Source organism: Lissotriton helveticus, chromosome 12 (genome assembly GCF_964261635.1).
Source record: "Lissotriton helveticus chromosome 12, aLisHel1.1, whole genome shotgun sequence".
Lineage (NCBI taxonomy): Eukaryota > Metazoa > Chordata > Amphibia > Caudata > Salamandridae > Lissotriton > Lissotriton helveticus.
The window spans coordinates 375881478-375902610 of record NC_136073.1 but is presented as its reverse complement, the minus strand read 5'-3'; the positions used below and the strand labels follow the sequence as shown (position 1 = coordinate 375902610).

General features: G+C 48.2%; 1 protein-coding gene across 2 annotated transcripts in view; it reads left to right on the top strand.

The window, feature by feature from the left end:
• The window catches only part of CEP89 (centrosomal protein 89), a 1224823-nt gene that overhangs the window by 674455 nt on the left and 529235 nt on the right, over positions 1-21133 (top strand). For both annotated transcript variants that reach the window (XM_078670561.1, XM_078670562.1), the window contains exon 11: positions 2342-2425. In XM_078670561.1, coding sequence (XP_078526687.1) covers positions 2342-2425 — 84 coding nt within the window. The remainder of the gene's footprint in view (positions 1-2341; positions 2426-21133) is intronic.

The following is a 21133-nucleotide window of genomic DNA, read 5'->3' as shown; positions in this document are numbered from 1 at the left end:
CACACTGGGAGCGAGTTGATTATCCGCCGATAGCGGAAACCGCTCCCACCAGCTGACACGGCCTCAGGGAGAAACAGGGAACAAGCGTTGTGGAAGCAATCCTCACTGCCAGGCAAGATTCAAAGAATGAGCGACACCCGCGAAGCGGGTGTCGCGAAAGGTAATCAAGGTTTCAGGCGGAGGGCGTGGCCGCCGGGGGAAGAGGCACCAGCTGTGAAGATTGGGGAATGCTGGGCCTCGCAGTCCCCCGGTAGGCTCCTTGCACTGTCTGTGCGCCAAAGTCCTCCACCTGGGCGCTGTCACACTGGGAGCGAGTTGATTATCCGCCGATAGCGGAAACCGCTCCCACCAGCTGACACGGCCTCAGGGAGAAACAGGGAACAAGCGTCGTGGAAGCAATCCTCACTGCCAGGCAAGATTCAAAGAATGAGCATCACCCGCGAAGTGGGTGTCGCGAAAGGTAATCAAGGTTTCAGGCGGAGGGCGTGGCCGCCGGGGGAAGAGGCACCAGCTGTGAAGATTGGGGAATGCTGGGCCTCGCAGTCCCCCGGTAGGCTCCTTGCACTGTCTGTGCGCCAAAGTCCTCCACCTGGGCGCTGTCACACTGGGAGCGAGTTGATTATCCGCCGATAGCGGAAACCGCTCCCACCAGCTGACACGGCCTCAGGGAGAAACAGGGAACAAGCGTCGTGGAAGCAATCCTCACTGCCAGGCAAGATTCAAAGAATGAGCATCACCCGCGAAGTGGGTGTCGCGAAAGGTAATCAAGGTTTCAGGCGGAGGGCGTGGCCGCCGGGGGAAGAGGCACCAGCTGTGAAGATTGGGGAATGCTGGGCCTCGCAGTCCCCCGGTAGGCTCCTTGCACTGTCTGTGCGCCAAAGTCCTCCACCTGGGCGCTGTCACACTGGGAGCGAGTTGATTATCCGCCGATAGCGGAAACCGCTCCCACCAGCTGACACGGCCTCAGGGAGAAACAGGGAACAAGCGTCGTGGAAGCAATCCTCACTGCCAGGCAAGATTCAAAGAATGAGCATCACCCGCGAAGTGGGTGTCGCGAAAGGTAATCAAGGTTTCAGGCGGAGGGCGTGGCCGCCGGGGGAAGAGGCACCAGCTGTGAAGATTGGGGAATGCTGGGCCTCGCAGTCCCCCGGTAGGCTCCTTGCACTGTCTGTGCGCCAAAGTCCTCTACCTGGGCGCTGTCACACTGGGAGCGAGTTGATTATCCGCCGATAGCGGAAACCGCTCCCACCAGCTGACACGGCCTCAGGGAGAAACAGGGAACAAGCGTCGTGGAAGCAATCCTCACTGCCAGGCAAGATTCAAAGAATGAGCATCACCCGCGAAGTGGGTGTCGCGAAAGGTAATCAAGGTTTCAGGCGGAGGGCGTGGCCGCCGGGGGAAGAGGCACCAGCTGTGAAGATTGGGGAATGCTGGGCCTCGCAGTCCCCCGGTAGGCTCCTTGCACTGTCTGTGCGCCAAAGTCCTCCACCTGGGCGCTGTCACACTGGGAGCGAGTTGATTATCCGCCGATAGCGGAAACCGCTCCCACCAGCTGACACGGCCTCAGGGAGAAACAGGGAACAAGCGTCGTGGAAGCAATCCTCACTGCCAGGCAAGATTCAAAGAATGAGCATCACCCGCGAAGTGGGTGTCGCGAAAGGTAATCAAGGTTTCAGGCGGAGGGCGTGGCCGCCGGGGGAAGAGGCACCAGCTGTGAAGATTGGGGAATGCTGGGCCTCGCAGTCCCCCTGTAGGCTCCTTGCACTGTCTGTGCGCCAAAGTCCTCCACCTGGGCGCTGTCACACTGGGAGCGAGTTGATTATCCGCCGATAGCGGAAACCGCTCCCACCAGCTGACACGGCCTCAGGGAGAAACAGGGAACAAGCGTCGTGGAAGCAATCCTCACTGCCAGGCAAGATTCAAAGAATGAGCGGCACCCGTAGTGTCATACATTCAGCAATGCATGTAGTCTATATGTGTATAATATCTGCCATCCAAGTTTACGGTGTTATTAAAATGTTCTTACCTGTTTATTTACTGTACACTGTGCTAGTGCAGCTCAGAGATCACTTCCTAGCTTTTTTCGGAAGGCGTCATCGGAGGTCATGAAGTAGAGTTAACAGCTATTTGAAAGATGAAAACAGTAAAAATGTTTAGACTAGCATGTTATATGTGATGCACATTGTAGAAGTATTTTTGGAATGACTTCTTGAATTTTAGAAGATTTTCATCAGTGCAAACGTCTGTTAGATAATGCCCTGTTTTTAAACCTGCTGCTGATTTTTTTCTGTAATGACAATCTCTATTTCGTGAAATAATTAAAACTATGTTCCTTCTCCAGCTGGACATGAAATATTTATCTCCACTAATGCTGGCTTATGAGGACATGGTGAGAGAAAAGGATTGCATAATCGATGCGCATGAGGTAAAATTCCAACTTCTGCTTATGAATGCAATTTATAATTTGCGGTAAACATCCTAAATGCTGTTATGAACTGGACATCCAACATTGTGAAAGTCGGTGGTGGGTGATCAAGGTGGTTAGCATATGTGTGCTGAGCCTACATACGCCAGCAAAAAGGAAATCAGTGAGTCTTCCTGTGGTAAATAAATAAATAATACCTCTATTTTTGACTAGATATAACAATAACAGATAGCTCAATAAATAAGAGTCAAGATTCGAGGTAGTAGGAGTTTGCAGGTTTAATACAGCATAAAGGACAGGAACAGGACAACCTGCACGGGCAAGATCTGGGATGGCTAGCCAACAGGGGGGCCCCGACAGCTGTCGGGCAGGAGCTGGAATGAGCGCGCTAAAAGGATAACTTTTTTAATAACAGTGCACAAGCATATATACTTAAACAAAATACATGGTATTCAATACAGTAGGCGTAACAGTGGGTGGGGCCTGTAACAGTCGCGAGAGATAAGGAAGAAAGTAGGTGTAACAAGAGGCGTGAACATAGACATGTGGTGTAGACGTAACAGAATATGTCACAAATGGGGCGGAAACATGGAGGGGGCTACCTAAGGAGCCGGGACCTCTAACCTAGTGGTGCGCGCAAACTGGCAATGACGTGTGACTAGGGAGAAGCTGGGGGCTATGACTTCTGCGCTAGGAGCAGAGACTGAAGTCTGGAGAGTCAGAGCGACATGTACCTAAACACTATCTAGTATCTGATGTTTAGAGAACATGTTGATAGAATCCAAAAGTTATCAGGGCAAAGGCTAACAGACTCTAAGACTGGTGCATGCATTATTCTACATGTAGTGTGTGTTGAGGAATATTAAATGACCATAAATACAGTATTTCTCTTACATGGAGACGTAAAGGCTAGACGATGACTGAAACTATTGATGCGATTCAGTAACTTAGGAATGCAGAGAAGGAGGGCTGGACTGATAACTAGAATCATAACATACTCTTGGCAGACTGGCAGGCAGAGCCAGGCCGAGCCGGGCACTGTGAGGCAGGAAGTAAGTGAAGGGTCAGGGATACAGGTGGGGGCTGTATCGCTCCTCAGCGAGGGTTCAGAAGACAGGAGCTGAATCTGAGTCCGGGCCCTTTTGAGGCCTAGAAACGGGGACTTTTCAATGAAATAACGTGCACACTGAGAAACGTGGCAACGTAGCTTTACATAGGCTCAATACTCGTAGCTTTCACGAGAACTGGAAACTGGCATACTAGAGATGGACACAACTATAATTGCGTCTTTAATCGATCATGGGGGATACATATGCATATTAATCATGCACATACAACATAGGATGGGGGACACGTAGGGACACAGAACATGGCAAAATTTACTTTTCCACATTCCCTCCTTGTCACTACGATTCCATCAGGAAACATCAATATTCATGATACCGTCAATCATTTCATACAGTATCATTTGCTCGTCTCGAATTTTCTTGGAACGAGATCTAGGACGGGACTTGGGACTAGGAATACAAGAGGTAGCACAAATGCCGCAAATCGCAGGGCCACATTGTATACAGAGGCAGCAACTGAATATGATCGCTACTGCAATACCTAGAAATGACAATACTTTCCATCCCCAGGCAGAAATTATACTCCAGAACCAACCGGACCATGTCCAGGTGCCTGGATTCTGGTGTAACTGATGGGCAATTTTATGGAGTCTGGTTATAGCTGAATAAACAGACGGCGCGTTATTAGGAATGAAAATGCAGCAACTAGATCCGATGACTCTACATGCTCCTCCTCTATCGGCCAGTATGACGTCAAGAACGAGACGATTTTGGAGCACGACAAATCTCATAGCAGATTGCTCTTCGGTTAAGTTACCTAGAGCAGAGGCAGTCTCATTCACTACTGCTTCAAGGGTTCTGGTTAATCTACGGATTAACTTACTATTCTGGATAGGTCCTATAAAGAAGAAGAAACCTCTATTGAAATCTGTATACTGTTCTAGAGCAGTTTCAGTTTGATCGACAATCGGGGACTCGATCTCCCTTCTATGTCTAATGTGTACTAGATGTGTGTTTCTATGATAATCAGATGGGGCTAGGAAAACTGGTGGCAGTAGGAAGGCAATGTAACAGGTTCCATCCCAATCGAGGGGCAGACGAACATATGCGGTCTGACCACAAACAAAATAAGAATGACGTGAGGCTTTGAAAATAGATTTCCCACTGTCACTATACTTGACAATAGTAGTACAATCACTATGTCCTACATGTGCGGAACCATTATTTCTGACACATAATTCGCCTTTGACTGGTAATACTGAAATAGCAGGTAAGTCTGGAGTAGGATCAGACTGAACATTCAGGACCATGAAATTCGAAGAATAATTACCCAAATTATAAACTTCATTTTCTAGATCTAACCCTGTTCTGTGGGGAAGACCTTGCTTGTCTGGAAAACATGTACTGTTCAGAAAGGACATATCAGTTGAGGATGACGTCAACGTGGACCATGCTCCACATGAACCGTTATGTGAAAATGGATAAGGAAACAGTGGCAGAACTCCCTTAGGTGTCTGGAAAGGGGGGAGTCGACCACACACCCAACAATTAGTGGCATTGCTGGTCTGGTGTGAATAATGCAACATATGGATAAATGAATTGTTGCGCATAGCAAGACGATAAGATAGTTCATGAGGAGGCAGATCACTAAACGTGTGCTCTACTGTAGCATTAGAAGACTTATTTACATGAGAAATTGGAAAACATAAATGAAATGCATAACTCGTGCAGGTAACCATCAGGCTTAAAAACAATATAAAACTTAGAAAAACGATACATCGGATTGAGTTTTGACTAACTCTCTCGCTATGGGGGTCTATTTCATACATGTCAGAGACCTGTCTAACCGTTTCACCTAGGGGAGGACTTAGACAATTAAACTGGCTGACTTATTTTACTAGACCGTAACTTCTTTTTATACTCCTGCTGCGGAGTTTCCTCTAACAGGGGAGGCTTGGTATCAATGTCTTTTGCGGGACAGTCCTTGAGAATAGTATTTTGGCAGTCTTTAGGTAAAATGCAATCCTTGGCAAAAGTTTTAGGTTTTAGTCCATGAAATTTCTTGACGTGAGACAGATGGACCCACCCCTTACGGCCCTCCAACTTCACGGCCGTACGGGTGGTCAGAAGGACTTGCTTCGGTTCCTTCCAGCGAGGCTCCAGCGGACTTGAACGATCAAAATTGCGGACGAGGACCAAGCTTCCTGGAACGATTTCATGCGGTTTCACCTCGGTATTGTCTGGAAATGCGGCGGCAACCTGTGAACGACAAGAGTGGAGGGCAGACATCAAGGAAGCTAGGTAATCTGTCAGCATATTACTGGAAACATCTGTAATACTTCGGGGTCTAGGTGTACCCCACATATTTGGGGGGCGGCCGAATACGACCTCATACGGGGACAGACCTGATCTGGAATGTGCGACCATGCGCATATAAAACAGAGCGACTGGCAGGGCAACTAACCAGTCTACACCTTTTTCTTGACAGATTTTGGCAATGCGGATTTTCAAGGTTTGATTATGTCTCTCTACGAGACCGGCTGCTTCTGGATGGCGTACACAATGGAACTTCCACTGGTACCCTAGTAAAAGGGAAACGTGCTTCATCAGTTCAGATGAGAATGGCTGGCCGTTATCAGAATATACGACCCTTGGGAGTCCATAGCGGGGGAAGAATTCACGAACCAACTGCTTGGCAGTGGTCGCGGCTGTGTAATCTGGGACTGGATATGCTTCTGTCCACCTGGACAAAGCGCATACAACTACGAGGACATACTTGAAACCTCGACATCGCTCCATCTGAATATAATCCATCTGGAGGACTTCAAAAGGGTGGTCAGGGGGTTGGAATCCACCTTGTTCCACCGGGACACTTTTACCTGGATTGAATTGACAACATATCATACAGGTACGGACTTTCTGCTTGGCTGCAGTTCGTAAATGCTTGTTAAACCAAAGGTTCTGGATACTGTCTAACATAGCTTTTTCTCCTAAGTGTGCTGGACTATGTGCGGTATTGATAATGACTTGAACCATTGAGTCGGGGAGAAACCATGTGGCTCTACCCTTCGTCAACCATCCCTGATCTGTCTGGACCCCTCCTTGTTCGGACCATTTCTTAATTTCTTCAGGAGTAGCATGTAACTGGATATCTATGACATCTTGAGTGGGGTCCTTAACTGTCATACAAGTAGTCTGTTCTAGAGTGGATGTCGGTGTCTTGTTAACTGGTATGTCTGGTGTCTGTGCTGTAAGCTTGGCTGTTCGATCTGCTAGATCGTTACCTTGGGAAATAATGTCAGTGACTTTCGTATGTGCCTTGCACTTCATGATAGCGATAGCTGTCGGTAAATGTATTGCATCTAACAGAGCTTGAATGAGGAGACCATGCTGAATCTTGGTTCCATGAGAAGTCATAAAACCTCGTTCTTGCCAGAGCACTCCAAAGTCGTGTACAACTCCGAATGCGTAGCGTGAATCTGTGTAAATATTAACTTTCAGGTTCTTGGCGTGTATGCAGGCTTGGGTCAGAGCAACTAGCTCTGCTGCTTGAGCAGACAGGGTGTCAATACGGTGTGTTTCAATAACTTTAGTGTCAGTGGTCACTGCATACGCGGCTACTAGTTCTCCTGTACTTGTTCTCATACATGAACCATCCACATAAAGTGTCAGGTCGGGATCTGGTAATGGAATATCTGTCAGATCTTGTCTTGGCTTAGTCATAGTGTTAACAACTTCCACACAGTCATGTGTGGCAGGATTTGAAGTAACTGACGGTAACAGTGTAGCAGGATTTAAAACGTTGCAGCGTCTGATTTCTATGTGTGGCTGGAACAGTGTCAGTTCATAACCTGTCAAACGTGCAATTGTCAAGTGCTGGGTCTGTGTTCAGTTTAAAAGAACTTCCACGGAGTGTGGAACTTGTACTGTCAGGGAGTGTCCTAATACTATGGAATCACTTTGTCTGATAGCTAGTGCTGTGGCTGCAACTGACTTGAGGCACGCAGGCAGAGCCTGGGCTACTGGATCTAGTGTGCTCGAAAAATAAGCACAGGGCTTGTACTGTCCGGCTTGATCTTGTGTGAGAACAGATAATGCTGTACCATCACGTTCTGTGACAAAAAGTGTAAAAGGCTTACTGTAGTTTGGTGTAGCTAGAACGGGTGCTTGGCATAAAGCTTTCTTTAACTCATTGAAACTAAGTGTATGTTCAGATGTCCAAGGGAGGACAGTCGATACGGCTGCCTCCTGTGTCGTTAACTGTATCAGTGGTTTAGCTAGAAATGCATACTGAGGAATCCATTGTCTGCAATAAGAAGTAAGGCCGATAAAAGCACGTACCTCCTTCTGGGTCTTGGGCTGAGGAAGACTTGCTATTAACTGGATACGATCGGGTGTCAACTGCCTACCCCACTTGGACAGTAAGTGGCCTAAGTAGATCACTTGCTGGACACAGAATTGAAGCTTCGAAGGGGACACCTTGTGCCCCATCTCGGCTAGGAAATACAGGACTGTAAGTGATGCTCGCTCGCAAGCACGTTCAGAACGGGCTGTGATCAGTAGATCATCGACATACTGGAGCAGGGCAGTGTCAGTTGGCATGTGAATGTTGTCTAGTTGTCTCTTAAGTGCTTGACTGTAGATGCTAGGACTTTATGTAAAACCTTGAGGAGCTCGTGTGAATTTATAGCTCCTTCCATTTAAACAAAAACCGAAAAGGTATTGGCTGTCTGGATGAATGGGGACACTGAAAAATGCGTTTTTGAGGTCTATGACTGTGAAAAATATTGCCTCAGAATCAATGGCTGTCAATAGAGATGAGATATCTGGAACAACTGGATACTGGGGAATGATACATTTATTGAGTTCTCGAAGGTCAATCACTAATCGATATACTGGGGGTGCATTTGGATCAGTACGTTTCATGACTGGAATGATAGGAGAATTACATACATTGGAGTCAGTTTCTACAATTACTCCTTGAGCAATGAGCTCGTCAATAATTTTGGATAAGGCTGCTACAGCCTCAGGTGGCAATCTATACTGTCTGATTCGTGGTAACACTACACCTTGCTTGAGAGTCACACGATGGGGTGTGATTTGCATAAAACCAACATCAGTTGGACCTTGTGCCCATAGATGCTGCGGGACATTAGACAATCTTGGATCAAAATCTCGTAATACATAGTGACCCTTGAAGTCACGTAAAAACAAACGTATTCCTTCTGGGGAGCAGCAAATAACTGCACCTAATTCTTTCAGTGTCTTAATGCCTAACAAATTTTCTGGACATGACTTAGTAAGTAACAGATCAGTAGTTCGGGACAATGGACCTACTTCTAGAGTAACTGGTTTTGATATCTCGTTTACAATAGGCTTTCCTGAAAATCCAAGGGAAACATTTCTAGAGCCTGAGAGCGGAGCCCCTGGAACCTCGTCGTGACTAATGGTAGTCCTACTTGCCCCTGTATCAATCAGAAACTTTCTGTCTTTCCCTAATACTTGACTGTGAACATAGGGACCTTCTTGATCTACAGGAATCTCGATGAGAGGCAAGCCTCCCTCCCTCTCTAGGCTGTTTCATGAATACGCTTGATACTCTGGAAACTCTGTCTGTGCATACTGGTACATTTGCTGTGTAACATGCTGCGCTGCAGCAATAGGCTGCGGTGCTGGAACTGTCTGTTGTGCATTCTGTGGCTGAGAAGTCTGTGAAACTTGTTCTTGTCTAGGCGGACGTGGTCTTTCTTTAGTTTTACCAGTGGCTATATTGTGTTTCAGAACTGCACACTCGTTTATGAAATGACCTGGCTGTTTACAATAATTGCATGTCCCTTTAACGGGAGCTGCAGGATGACTGGCTTGATTCGGACCCCTCTTCTGACTGTCTTGTGGAACAGATTGTGCAACTAGTACTTTCATTTTCGTGTCTTTCATACGTCTTCTCTCGTGTTCTTGCTCTTCTCTGATTCTATTCTGGTGATACTGGAGCATCTGTAACATCTGTGACGGGGTACTAGCTTGCCATGTACTTTCGACTTTCAAAACTCTATTTTTAACTTGTGGATTTGAATTCTCGACTAGTTTAGTAACAAAAAGATGAGGGTATGACTCGCTACTCGTCTTCAAACCACTGTTTATTATGAAACATTTCTCAAATCTGGAATAAAAATCACTAGTATCTTCGTCTTGTTTCTGTTTACAGGCTGAGATTGCATCCCAGTCTTCCTTTTTAGTGGCTAATAATCTAGGCAAAACTTGTATCAATAATTCTGGTAATTCTTTACATTTATCTCCAAGACCGGTACCTGGTACTCGTATCTTATCTTCAGCTTCTAGAGCTGTCCAATCGATCTTTTTCTCTCCCACCTCCCAATCTTTTTCCTTGAGTTTTTCGTATACCCCTGCGGGCAACAGGACTTTTAACATTTTAATAATATCTGGATACGTGTATTCTCCCATACGGAGCATGTCTTTTAATTCTCGGTGGAACCCTGCTGGATCTTTGTCGTGACAGGGAATTAATTTCTTCATCTCTAAGAGTTCCATCTTGGTAACTGGGGTGTAAACAAATACTCGTTGCATTTCACCATCTGGTGTCCTAACTGGGTGTACTTCTCGTAACGGATGCTGTCTGTCTATGTAAAACGGTTTACTTTCTGGAGGTGAGACATGAACAAAATGCGGGTTCAAAAACGTTCTGTATTTGTGGCGCTGTTCTAGAATGACACTAATTAAATCGGTACCTAAACCTTTCCATCTATACTGGAGTAACTCGTTCAGGACATCATGTAACGGACCTGGATCAGAATGTTGACCCTCATACAGCGTAATGAGGTGCTGGATCATATACATACCCACCAGTCGCTGCTCGGCTGGGGGCAGTTTCAGAAACATTTGTGCCACTATTTCGTCTGGAAAAGTGGTAGAATCAGTAATCCATCGGACTGCTGATCGGGCTAGTTCTTGTTCATGCATAGTACTTAACTCACTATAACCGATTCGTGATTTCAGAATTTGATCGGTAGCTTGAAATACTTGTTCTAGGGAACCTTGTTCTGGTGCTGGAAGATGAAAGACTTTCTTGTGTTCTAGGCGTAAATGTCGGTCTGGAAATCTAGATTGACCCACATACGCTATTCTGGCAGGATTCTCATCGTCTACCTCTTCAGTAGAAGAGTCATTTTCTTTCTCACTTACTTGTGCTTCTTTGCGTTGTTCGTGTAACCTTATTATTTCTTTACGTATTTTCTTGTACATACTCTCTATACTATTGAGTGTCTTGTGCTTACCCTCGGCTATATTATCACTCCACCTTGTCAGAACTTTCATTTCGACCGGATCTTTAGTCGGGGAATCTTGTTCCCTAATTAAACAATTGATCAGAAACTTTAATAGCATAAACTGGATCTCAGATTTCCTGAGAGACATGACTTCAGCAATACTTTCTGGATCTTGTCCTGTACGAATGAAACGATACATTCTGTCTAGATCTTCTTTCATATTCGGTAGGGTGACCAAATACTCGGACACCTGCCTTATACGTACGGAATATATAACCATACTATCCTCGCCTGGGACTGGATCATAACAGCATTCAGTAAGAAGTCGCCTGATTTCTGCAATAGTCTTATATTTGGGCGTACGCTGTAACGCACGTTCATGTAACTCGACTGCCCCTAAACGTCTATTTGGCGGCGGGGTACCAGGAGGACCTCCTCCCGCGGCCCCTATACTGGAATCGTCGACTGATACTCTTCGTGCTGGCAGAGTGACTGAAGTAGCGGGAATTTGTACTACGGGCTGGACCGGGGTTACCGTAACAGGTACTGCAACAGGTGCCCCGGTGGCTGGAAGACCATGAATTACATTATTTACAGGAGCTGGCAGAACAGGATTTGCATATTCTGGGACTGTGTCGTCCAAATAGGACGAGAGAAAAATATCAGCTGCGGTCGGTTTGTGACGTAGCTTGGTCGGAACTAAGGGTGGCGGAAAATTACATGGTGCTTCCGGGGTTGCTTTTGGCAAGCCCTCGGCAAGAAGAGGATACATACCCTTAATGAGGGCATTCCTCTGTCTGTCTGACTGTTCGGCTTTAACTCGTTCACCTATTTCGATTAATTCCCTTTCTTGGGCTCTTTCTAAGGATTCTCTACTTAATTCTGACTTTCTGATTTCTTTTTCGGTTCTTTTATGAGATTCTTTGCGCCATAACTCGATGGCATCTTTCTGTGACTGTCTGGCTTTCTTTTTCCATAATGCTTCTTCTACTCGCATGATGCACTCGGCATCCCATGTACCCGATACGGGCCATCTGTACTTTTCTTCTAACTGTTTGGTGTACTCCACCCACAAATCTAGATACAATATGGCACTTATGCCATGCTTTTGATACATAAAATGACCTGGACTGTCCCTAGGCGGGACAGGAACTGCTTCTTCTAACAGACCTTTCCTAGTTTTTAACTGACGTAATTTGGAAAACAAAGGCATGACTGAACTGTAGTCTAGACACAATACAATACACAATGAACACGATAATTACACCACTTTCATACCACGACATTGAAATATATGGATGACATTTACAATAACAGTTTTGACAAAATACTACCTGGAATACTGAAAACAGAATACATGAATTTCTCGAGAACAGAACGGACTAGAACAGAAACTAGATGCACTGCTAAAACAGTACGAAACTTACCGGTCTCATAAAGAGACACGTCAGGACCCGCATCCACCTAAGTGGACACTTCGTGTTGGATCTGTGTACCCCAAACCCACGGACCAGAGACAATGCAATTGACCCTGTCTAGATACTACCCCAGCAACGGTACACACCGGGCAGCAAGAACGGAAGGCCTCGGACTGGACTGGACTGCTACGACGCCGGACGGACGAACTTCGGACTTCTGTTACGGGTGGGCCTCCGGATACCTCGGACCTTGGACTCTCGGCTTGGGCTCTGGTCGGGACTCGCCGCGTTCCTCCACCGCCTCGTCTGGATGCTGGACCGCAACCTCCGTCTCCTCCGTGGGCCTGAGGGATACTTGAAGCAGAAATATCTGCCACTGCGCAGGATGGTTCCGTCACGACTGCAGAGGATCAGGGGGCTTGCGTGGCTTCTCCGGCGCGTGGGGAAAGGGCAAGTCCCTATTCGGGCGCCATTATGTGGTAAATAAATAAATAATACCTCTATTTTTGACTAGATATAACAATAACAGATAGCTCAATAAATAAGAGTCAAGATTCGAGGTAGTAGGAGTTTGCAGGTTTAATACAGCATAAAGGACAGGAACAGGACAACCTGCACGGGCAAGATCTGGGATGGCTAGCCAACAGGGGGGCCCCGACAGCTGTCGGGCAGGAGCTGGAATGAGCGCGCTAAAAGGATAACTTTTTTAATAACAGTGCACAAGCATATATACTTAAACAAAATACATGGTATTCAATACAGTAGGCGTAACAGTGGGTGGGGCCTGTAACAGTCGCAAGAGATAAGGAAGAAAGTAGGTGTAACAAGAGGCGTGAACATAGACATGTGGTGTAGACATAACAGAATATGTCACAAATGGGGCGGAAACATGGAGGGGGCTACCTAAGGAGCCGGGACCTCTAACCTAGTGGTGCGCGCAAACTGGCAATGACGTGTGACTAGGGAGAAGCTGGGGGCTATGACTTCTGCGCTAGGAGCAGAGACTGAAGTCTGGAGAGTCAGAGCGACATGTACCTAAACACTATCTAGTATCTGATGTTTAGAGAACATGTTGATAGAATCCAAAAGTTATCAGGGCAAAGGCTAACAGACTCTAAGACTGGTGCATGCATTATTCTACATGTAGTGTGTGTTGAGGAATATTAAATGACCATAAATACAGTATTTCTCTTACATGGAGACGTAAAGGCTAGACGATGACTGAAACTATTGATGCGATTCAGTAACTTAGGAATGCAGAGAAGGAGGGCTGGACTGATAACTAGAATCATAACATACTCTTGGCAGACTGGCAGGCAGAGCCAGGCCGAGCCGGGCACTGTGAGGCAGGAAGTAAGTGAAGGGTCAGGGATACAGGTGGGGGCTGTATCGCTCCTCAGCGAGGGTTCAGAAGACAGGAGCTGAATCTGAGTCCGGGCCCTTTTGAGGCCTAGAAACGGGGACTTTTCAATGAAATAACGTGCACACTGAGAAACGTGGCAACGTAGCTTTACATAGGCTCAATACTCGTAGCTTTCACGAGAACTGGAAACTGGCATACTAGAGATGGACACAACTATAATTGCGTCTTTAATCGATCATGGGGGATACATATGCATATTAATCATGCACATACAACATAGGATGGGGGACACGTAGGGACACAGAACATGGCAAAATTTACTTTTCCACATTCCACCCGAATATAAATTCCCATTCACAGTATTCTAGCCACTGTGACCCAAAAGGAGAGCACCAGAGTATAGTGCCAAGCTAGGTGCAACAAATAAGCCAAGGCATATCAAGATATACAGCAGGACTCTGAAAAAAGAGGGATTTATTCCAACACGTCTAGCAGGTGTGTTGTATCGTTTGAGATTGTATGTGTATAGTGTCACCCGGAGTGCCGTATCCTTGGATTTATTACTTATAATGCTTAGCAATGACTTCCAAATCTAATTGAAGATATCCAGAATCAGATGCAGCTTCCAAAGTCATTTTGCCTTATCGTTGGCAACTTGCTGACTCTCTTACGCCTTGAAATAAAATTGTAAAATCACACCTTACAGTCGACACCCATCGTTATATACTGAGGTACTACACATTTGGGTGGGAACCTTGGGAAGTCAGGGCAACATTTAATGGAAGCAGTCCCCATCCTATAACATTAGTGCATGTATTGTGCATATGCACCAACTATTTTAATAAAAGGAGCCTTGTCTCCATCCATCAGTTTCACCAAGCATTGGTCCACAAGGCCTTTCCATCCTTACAGGCAATATTTATCAAATGTTGAATCAATACCCATAGAGGGCCAAAACCCCAGCTCTGAGAGAAAAAGATCTAGTGTTGTTACCCAGGCAGCAGTCTATCTGTAGTCAGTCTATGGGCCCAGCGGACGGTAGCTGTCAGGTTAAAGCCTTTTCAATGATGCCTACAGGAGTATTTTAAGAAGGTGCTCAGTGAATTTGGCTGAGTTCTAAAACATTCTGTCCACATGAATGGGCTGTGACTTACAAACCAAGATATAGCATAATGCACTAATAAGACTACTTAATGCAATTGTTGGTCTGGTACACAAAACCCCATACAAATAATGTTTGTACAAAACAACTAGTGCTGTCCAACCACACCAAGGCCTCCATAGAAGTGGCTCACACAAGGAAGCAATCAGCCTATATCAAATGCATAGAGGATGACTAGGAGGGCCATGAACAGAGGGACATCTTCCTAATAAGTGGCAAAGGTTCTGGGTCAATGGAAAACTTTAGATTTACTCGAGTTCACCTCCCACCCAGAGACATAGGGAAATGCTGCAACATTTGTGATGGTCAAGGGACATTCATGACCTGAAGCATCTCATCTCATCTGCACTTAAAGTGGTTGACCCCCTAGGATCTCACACATGCCCTTGTGGCACTCCCTCAATTTAGCCGCTAACACACTTTCTTGTATGGGAAAAGAATAACATTAGTAAGAACACCTGCACGGAGTGAACATGACACTGCATCATCAGTATCATTGGCATCCTATAAACAACTTTCTATTGACTGTGCATGAATAGCTCCACTCTAGGGAATTAAAAGCATTTTCAGCATTTTAACAGTGCAGCTGTAACAAAGTCAGAATTATCACAAAGAACCAACCCAGAGATGTGTGGGAGTAGTGTTGTCGAAATCACACTGTCCAAAATACTATTGATTGTGCAAAGTATGGATAGTGGCATGCAGCGGCCACAATTGTCACAAGGTTTATCCAGTTTGAGCAGAAGAATTCTGTTTGCTTCCCCACAATTGTTGGGAGGTGACCAAGCACCCAGCCCTGTGGGTGCTTGGTCACAAGTCAATACATTCTTTGTAGTTGTTAGAGAAGGTGTCCCTCAGAGTCTTGATCTTTAACACTTGAGAGCCCCAGTTGCACCAACCTGCCAGCGAAACAAACTTGCCCAAGTCAGCATTTAAAACATAATATAGTACCAGGGAGATGCATCTCGCTCAAGAAGCCTTCAACTGTTCTATGAGAGAACCAATTCCTGGAACTATGACGATCAGGGTACAAATCATGAAAACTGGAACTAAGAGCAACCTCATCATTAATAATTGCCCCACTGTTTCCAAACAAATGTCTTATCATTCCATTGCCCTGCTCCTTGCTGACTGGCAAGATGGGTTCAGAAGAGTTAAAAATCTAGGTCTAGTGTTCATTGTTTAAATCCGTTGTTTCTCACCTGTCGCAACATGGATCCAAGGGGGTCCTCAAGGGCAGGGAAGATGGGAAACAGACCAAGTATCTAGAAAAGATTTATTTACGTGTGCATAACGCTGCCAGTTATGTAGAGGGAAAGGAGGCTATATCTAAAAGAGCATTTTCCTGTTAAACTCCCCAATCCGCATAAAAGAAACCTCCGACAGGTGGTGGATGAATTGTGGGTGCTTTAGTTTATTTGGTTTGGCACTGACTGCAGCTTCGCTCCTACTGGGCTTCAGTGCTGGCTGCGACTGACTCTATGTTCTCAATTATATTGCCCAGGTTTCATGAAAGAGTGCTGCTGCACCCTTTTTCAAGCCATCTTGTGTTCCTGTGCCATTATGACGAGGTAAATAGAGCTATTTGAAACTGTTTTTCTAAACAGGCAGTGGCTTCACATTGGGAGAAGTAAGGGTCACCGGACACACAAGATTATCTGCACCTCATATGTTATGTTATGTTATGTTATTGGAGCTTGTAGCGCTCATGGATACTCCAGGGAGTGCCTCGGCGCAAACCTTGAGGAGTGAAGAGTGGCAGATTAAATGAAGAGGACGTTTTCAGTCTTTTTTTTAAAGGAGTGGGGTCCTGGATGCTGCGAAGACCAAATGGAAGCGAATTCCAGGCTTAAGCAGCTTTGAAAGCAAGGGAGTTGCCCCCCATCCTTTGCAGACAAAAGCAAGGTATATGGGCTAGGAGCTGAGAGGCTGAGCGAAACTGTCTTGGCACTCCTTGCCATAGAAATCCTTACCCTCAGCTGCCTCAGTAATAAACTGGTCACTGGTCCTGAAGTATCTATGAACTGATTTTACAGTAGTTATAAACCAAAACAGAAAAGTTGGCAGTGGCAAAATCAAAATGCATATGCATCAATTGGTATTGGTAAATGCCAGTTGCTTAACCATCCAAGGTTTAGCCACCTAAATACCCCAATTTTAATATGCATAAGCACAGTAATATATATTGCACTACACAAAATGCACTGCAATTAACACCATAATAGCAATGCCATATTTCTTTTTAATTTAGTAATGTTTGTGTAAAAGAATCACACCACTGTCCTTGTCTGTCATAGATAAAAGCACTTTTTTGGAGAATGCATCATTGGTAAAAACTTTGTTTGCCCAGTCAACATGTTTCTTTTCCCTTTTGAAGCTTCATCAAGGCTCTCAATTCACAAGAAACTAATCAGTTCAGTAGATCTTTTCCAATTCATAGCAAAATTTGCATATGTTTAGGTGATGTCAGAGACTAACCAAGTGGTTAGTCTTCTAGTCGTTTTGTGGAATGTTGCAACAGTTTATATTTCGCTGTCTGAAATAGAAATAAGGGCTCAAAACACAGTGCGCTCATTGAAGTAATCCAAATCTGAAAGAAACAGGTTAGTGTTAGATTCCTTACCTTAGAATATCCCCAGGCGTCAGACTGGATCCGGAAAGTTTTGCGTAGAAGTACCCCTGCGCGTCGGTAGGCGTCGTCTGCGGCTCCGCGTCTGTCGTCGGCGTCGTTGGTGCCGGGATGACATAGTCGTAGTACTTAGACGCCGCCCTCAGTTCTTCTTTTTTCCGTGCCAGCAAGCCCAGCTCCGGAAAAGGCAGTACTTCATAGTCACTTTTTGACTATCTTTTTCGATCCTTTTTGGATCCTTTTTCGAGTCGGTAGACTCTCGGTGCCGATAGGGATGCCCGGGTTCAATCCTTGTGCCGATTGTAACTGCCTGATTTCGGTTACCGACCCCCACTGTTGGTGCCTGTATTGCCTTGGGGCCGACCACGACGACAAGTCGTGCCCCGACTACCCGGCCTTGACGTCGAAGGCTAGACGGGAGCGGTTCCTTAAGCGCCTCGAGCTCTGACAGTCGGCCCCGCGCCTTTCACGGTCCCGGTCGAGGAGGAGGTCGAAGGACCGGTCGCGGGGCCACAGTCATCGCAGCTCGGCGAGTCGACACCATTCGTCGGGCTCCAAGTCCTCAGGTAATAGAGGCACAAGAAGTCAAAGAGACGACATCGCTCTTCCGACTCCCCCTGACGCTCGCGCGATACGGCCGGGGGTTCGGACGACACCGCCCACGCGGCTCCGCCGGAGCCAGAGGCACCGCGGCCAGCTCCATACCCACGGTCCCTGGGCTTAACGTGATGCCGGAGGAGATCGATGCCTTCCTCATGGCCATGAGGTCGCTCTCTCCTCCGTCGGGTCCCGCTGTGGCACCTCCGGACCCCGCGGCCCCGACTGGGAGCCCAAGAGGGCCGGGGACTTTGGCCCCGGCGCCGTCGGTTGCTTCGGCCCCGGCACCGCCGATGACTGCGGTACCGACGCCGCAGGGCCCCGCTGGATCTGGGTCCGGATCCGGGTCGCCGCTGGACGACCCCTCCGCCGGTGCCGACCCCCAGGGTGTCGGATTGACACCGTCCCCGGACGACGACGTCCCCGGTCCCTCCCTCGGTCCGGATCCAGCATCGCTCGACGCCGCATTCGACACAGAGAGAAGAGCAATTCTTCTATGATCCGGCCCTATCCTTTGCACCTGACTATCAGGAGGTGGGAGGCGAGGAGGATTGGGAGGGGTCTGAGGACCCTCTGGCACAGGAGAGCCAGTCGTATCAGGACTGGGCAGTTGAGCTAGGGAAAGCCAGTGGTCTGGACACTTCGCCCGGCACTGGATTTTTCTCCCCTCCTACCGTGGCTACGGAGGAGGGGGCTGCTTACAGCGTGGTGTTGACGAGGGCGGCCAACGCCTTGGCACTTGAGCTCCCCGTCGCGGCCGTGAGGACTAACCTCCTCACCAAGGTCTTCAAACCGCAGGCATGCTCTTTGGAGCCTCTACTGCCGCTTAATGAGGCCCTTACTGATGTTCTGTTGGGCACCTGGTCCAAGCCCGCTACAGGCCCCTGTAGATCGGAACGTGGCCAGACGCCACCACCCGGCCACAGGCGACCCTAGCTTCCTGTCCACCCACCCCACCCCGAGAGCCTTGTTATCCAGGCCTCTAACTCCCAGACAGCATCCCCGACTGCCCCTCCTGATCGGGAATCCAAAAGGTATGACCAGTTCGGTAAGAAGCTGTTCTCCTCACTTAGTTTGGGGTTGCGGTCGGTCACCACCGCTTGCCTTTTGGGCCATTACACCCACTCTCTGTGGGACACGGTTGCGGACGTGCTGCCAGACTGCCCGGAGGAGGCTCGGGCAAAACTCGCTCAAGCCCTTGCGGAAAGGCGAGATGCAGCACGGTACTCTATTCGATGTGGGCTGGATACCACGGACTCGCTAGGCAGGGCGATTTCCACGTTGGTGGCGGTTCGCCGCCACGCCTGGCTGAGGTCCGACAACTTCTCGGCTGATGTCCAGAACACACTCATGGACATGCCGTTTGATGGCCGTCGCCTCTTTAGCGACAAGGCAGACCATGCGCTTGTGCGTTTCAAGGACTCCAGGGCTACGGCCAAGTCCTTGGGCCTGTCGGACCAGCGCCAGCAAACTTCTGCCTTTCGCGCCTTTCGTGGCCAAGGAAGGGGCGTCCCCTCACGTCCTGCAGGCCACGGGCCACAGACTACCATCCAGCGCGACGGTGGACCTGGTAACCGCCATGGCGGTGCCAGGGGACAGTGGCGAGGCCAGTCCACATCCACCCCTGCAGCATCCCCCTCAAAGCCTTCCTAGTCCGAGCTTTCAGGCCCATTTGACGCCAGTAGGGGACAGGGTTCACCATCATATCCTCCACTGGCGCACCATCACATCGGACAGGTGGTTGCTGCAAATCGTCCGAAGGGGCTACTCCCTCCCCTTCGAGGCGACCCTTCCATCCATGCCACCGCAGTACCACTGCGTGTCGGGGGATCACTTGCACCTTCTGCAAGAGAAAGTTACGGCCCTCTTGGCCAAGGGGGCCATCGAACGCGTTCCTGGGCCAGAAGTAGGGTGTGGTTGTTACTCCCACTACTTTCTGGTTCTCAAGAAAGGCAAAGGGGGCCTGCGCCCTATCTTGGACCCGCGGAACGTCAACGGCTTTCTCCGGAAGGAGAAGTTCAAGATGCTGACTTCGGCTCAGGTCTTAGCTGCCCTAAACCCCGGAGACTGGATGGTAGCGTTGGACTTGCAGGACGCATATTTTCACATCCCCGTTCTGCTGACGTTACCTGCGGTTCACGGTAGGCCAAGAGCACTTTCAGTTTACCATGCTCCCCTTCGGCCTTACCAGCGCCCCTCGGGTGTTCACGAAAGTGATGGCGGTGGTCGCAGCTCATTTGCGCAGATTAGGGGTGTCAGTCTTCCCCTATCTCGACGACTGGTTGTTGAAGGCGGGCTCGCCCCAGACAGTCGTCAGCCACTTCCAGACTATGGCCGACCTTCTGCAACTGCTGGGGTTCTCCATCAATGTGCCGAAGTCACACCTGTGTCCCTCTCAGAAGCTCCTCTTCATCGGAGCGGTTCTGGATTCGGCGCAGTTTCGGGTTTATCCTCCCGAACAGCGGGTTCGGGATATTCAGGCTCTGATTCCGATCTTTCAGACTTTATCCCGAGTCTCGGTTAGGTTGACGCTGCGGCTTCTTCGGCTCATGGCCTCCTGCATTCTTCTGGTGTATCACGCCAGGTGGCGGATAAGGGCTCTGCAGTGGGACCTGAAGTTTCAGTGGGCCCAGCATCAGGGCAACCTGTCCGACCACGTCCTGATCTTGGAGGGCACTGCAGTGGTGGCTCACGGACCGCGATTGGGTCAGAGGCAGATCTCTCTCCCTACCCCAACCGGAGCACGTAGTGGTGACAAATGCGTCCCTCCTGGGATGGGGGGGCCACATGGGAGAGGCGGAGATCAGAGGCCTCTGGTTTCCGGCGGAGTCTCGGCTCCATATCAACCTTCTGAAGCTGCGGGCTATCCGGCTTGCACTGAAAGCCATCCTTCCCTCTGTCCGGGGATGTGTAGTGCAGGTGTTCACGGACAACACCACTGCCATGTGGTACTGCAACAAACAGGGCGGGTGGGGTCGTGGACCCTTTGTCAGGAGGCTCTGCGCCTCTGGCAATGGCTGGTCCCTGGTGGTTCAACACCTGGCAGGTTCCCTGAACGCCAGGGCGGAAGAACTCATCCGTCGGTGCATTATGGATCACGAATGGCGTCTGAACTCGGACGTGGCGCAAGGTCTCTTTCAGCAGTGGGGAGAACCTTGGTTAGATCTATTCACCACAGAAGAGAACGCG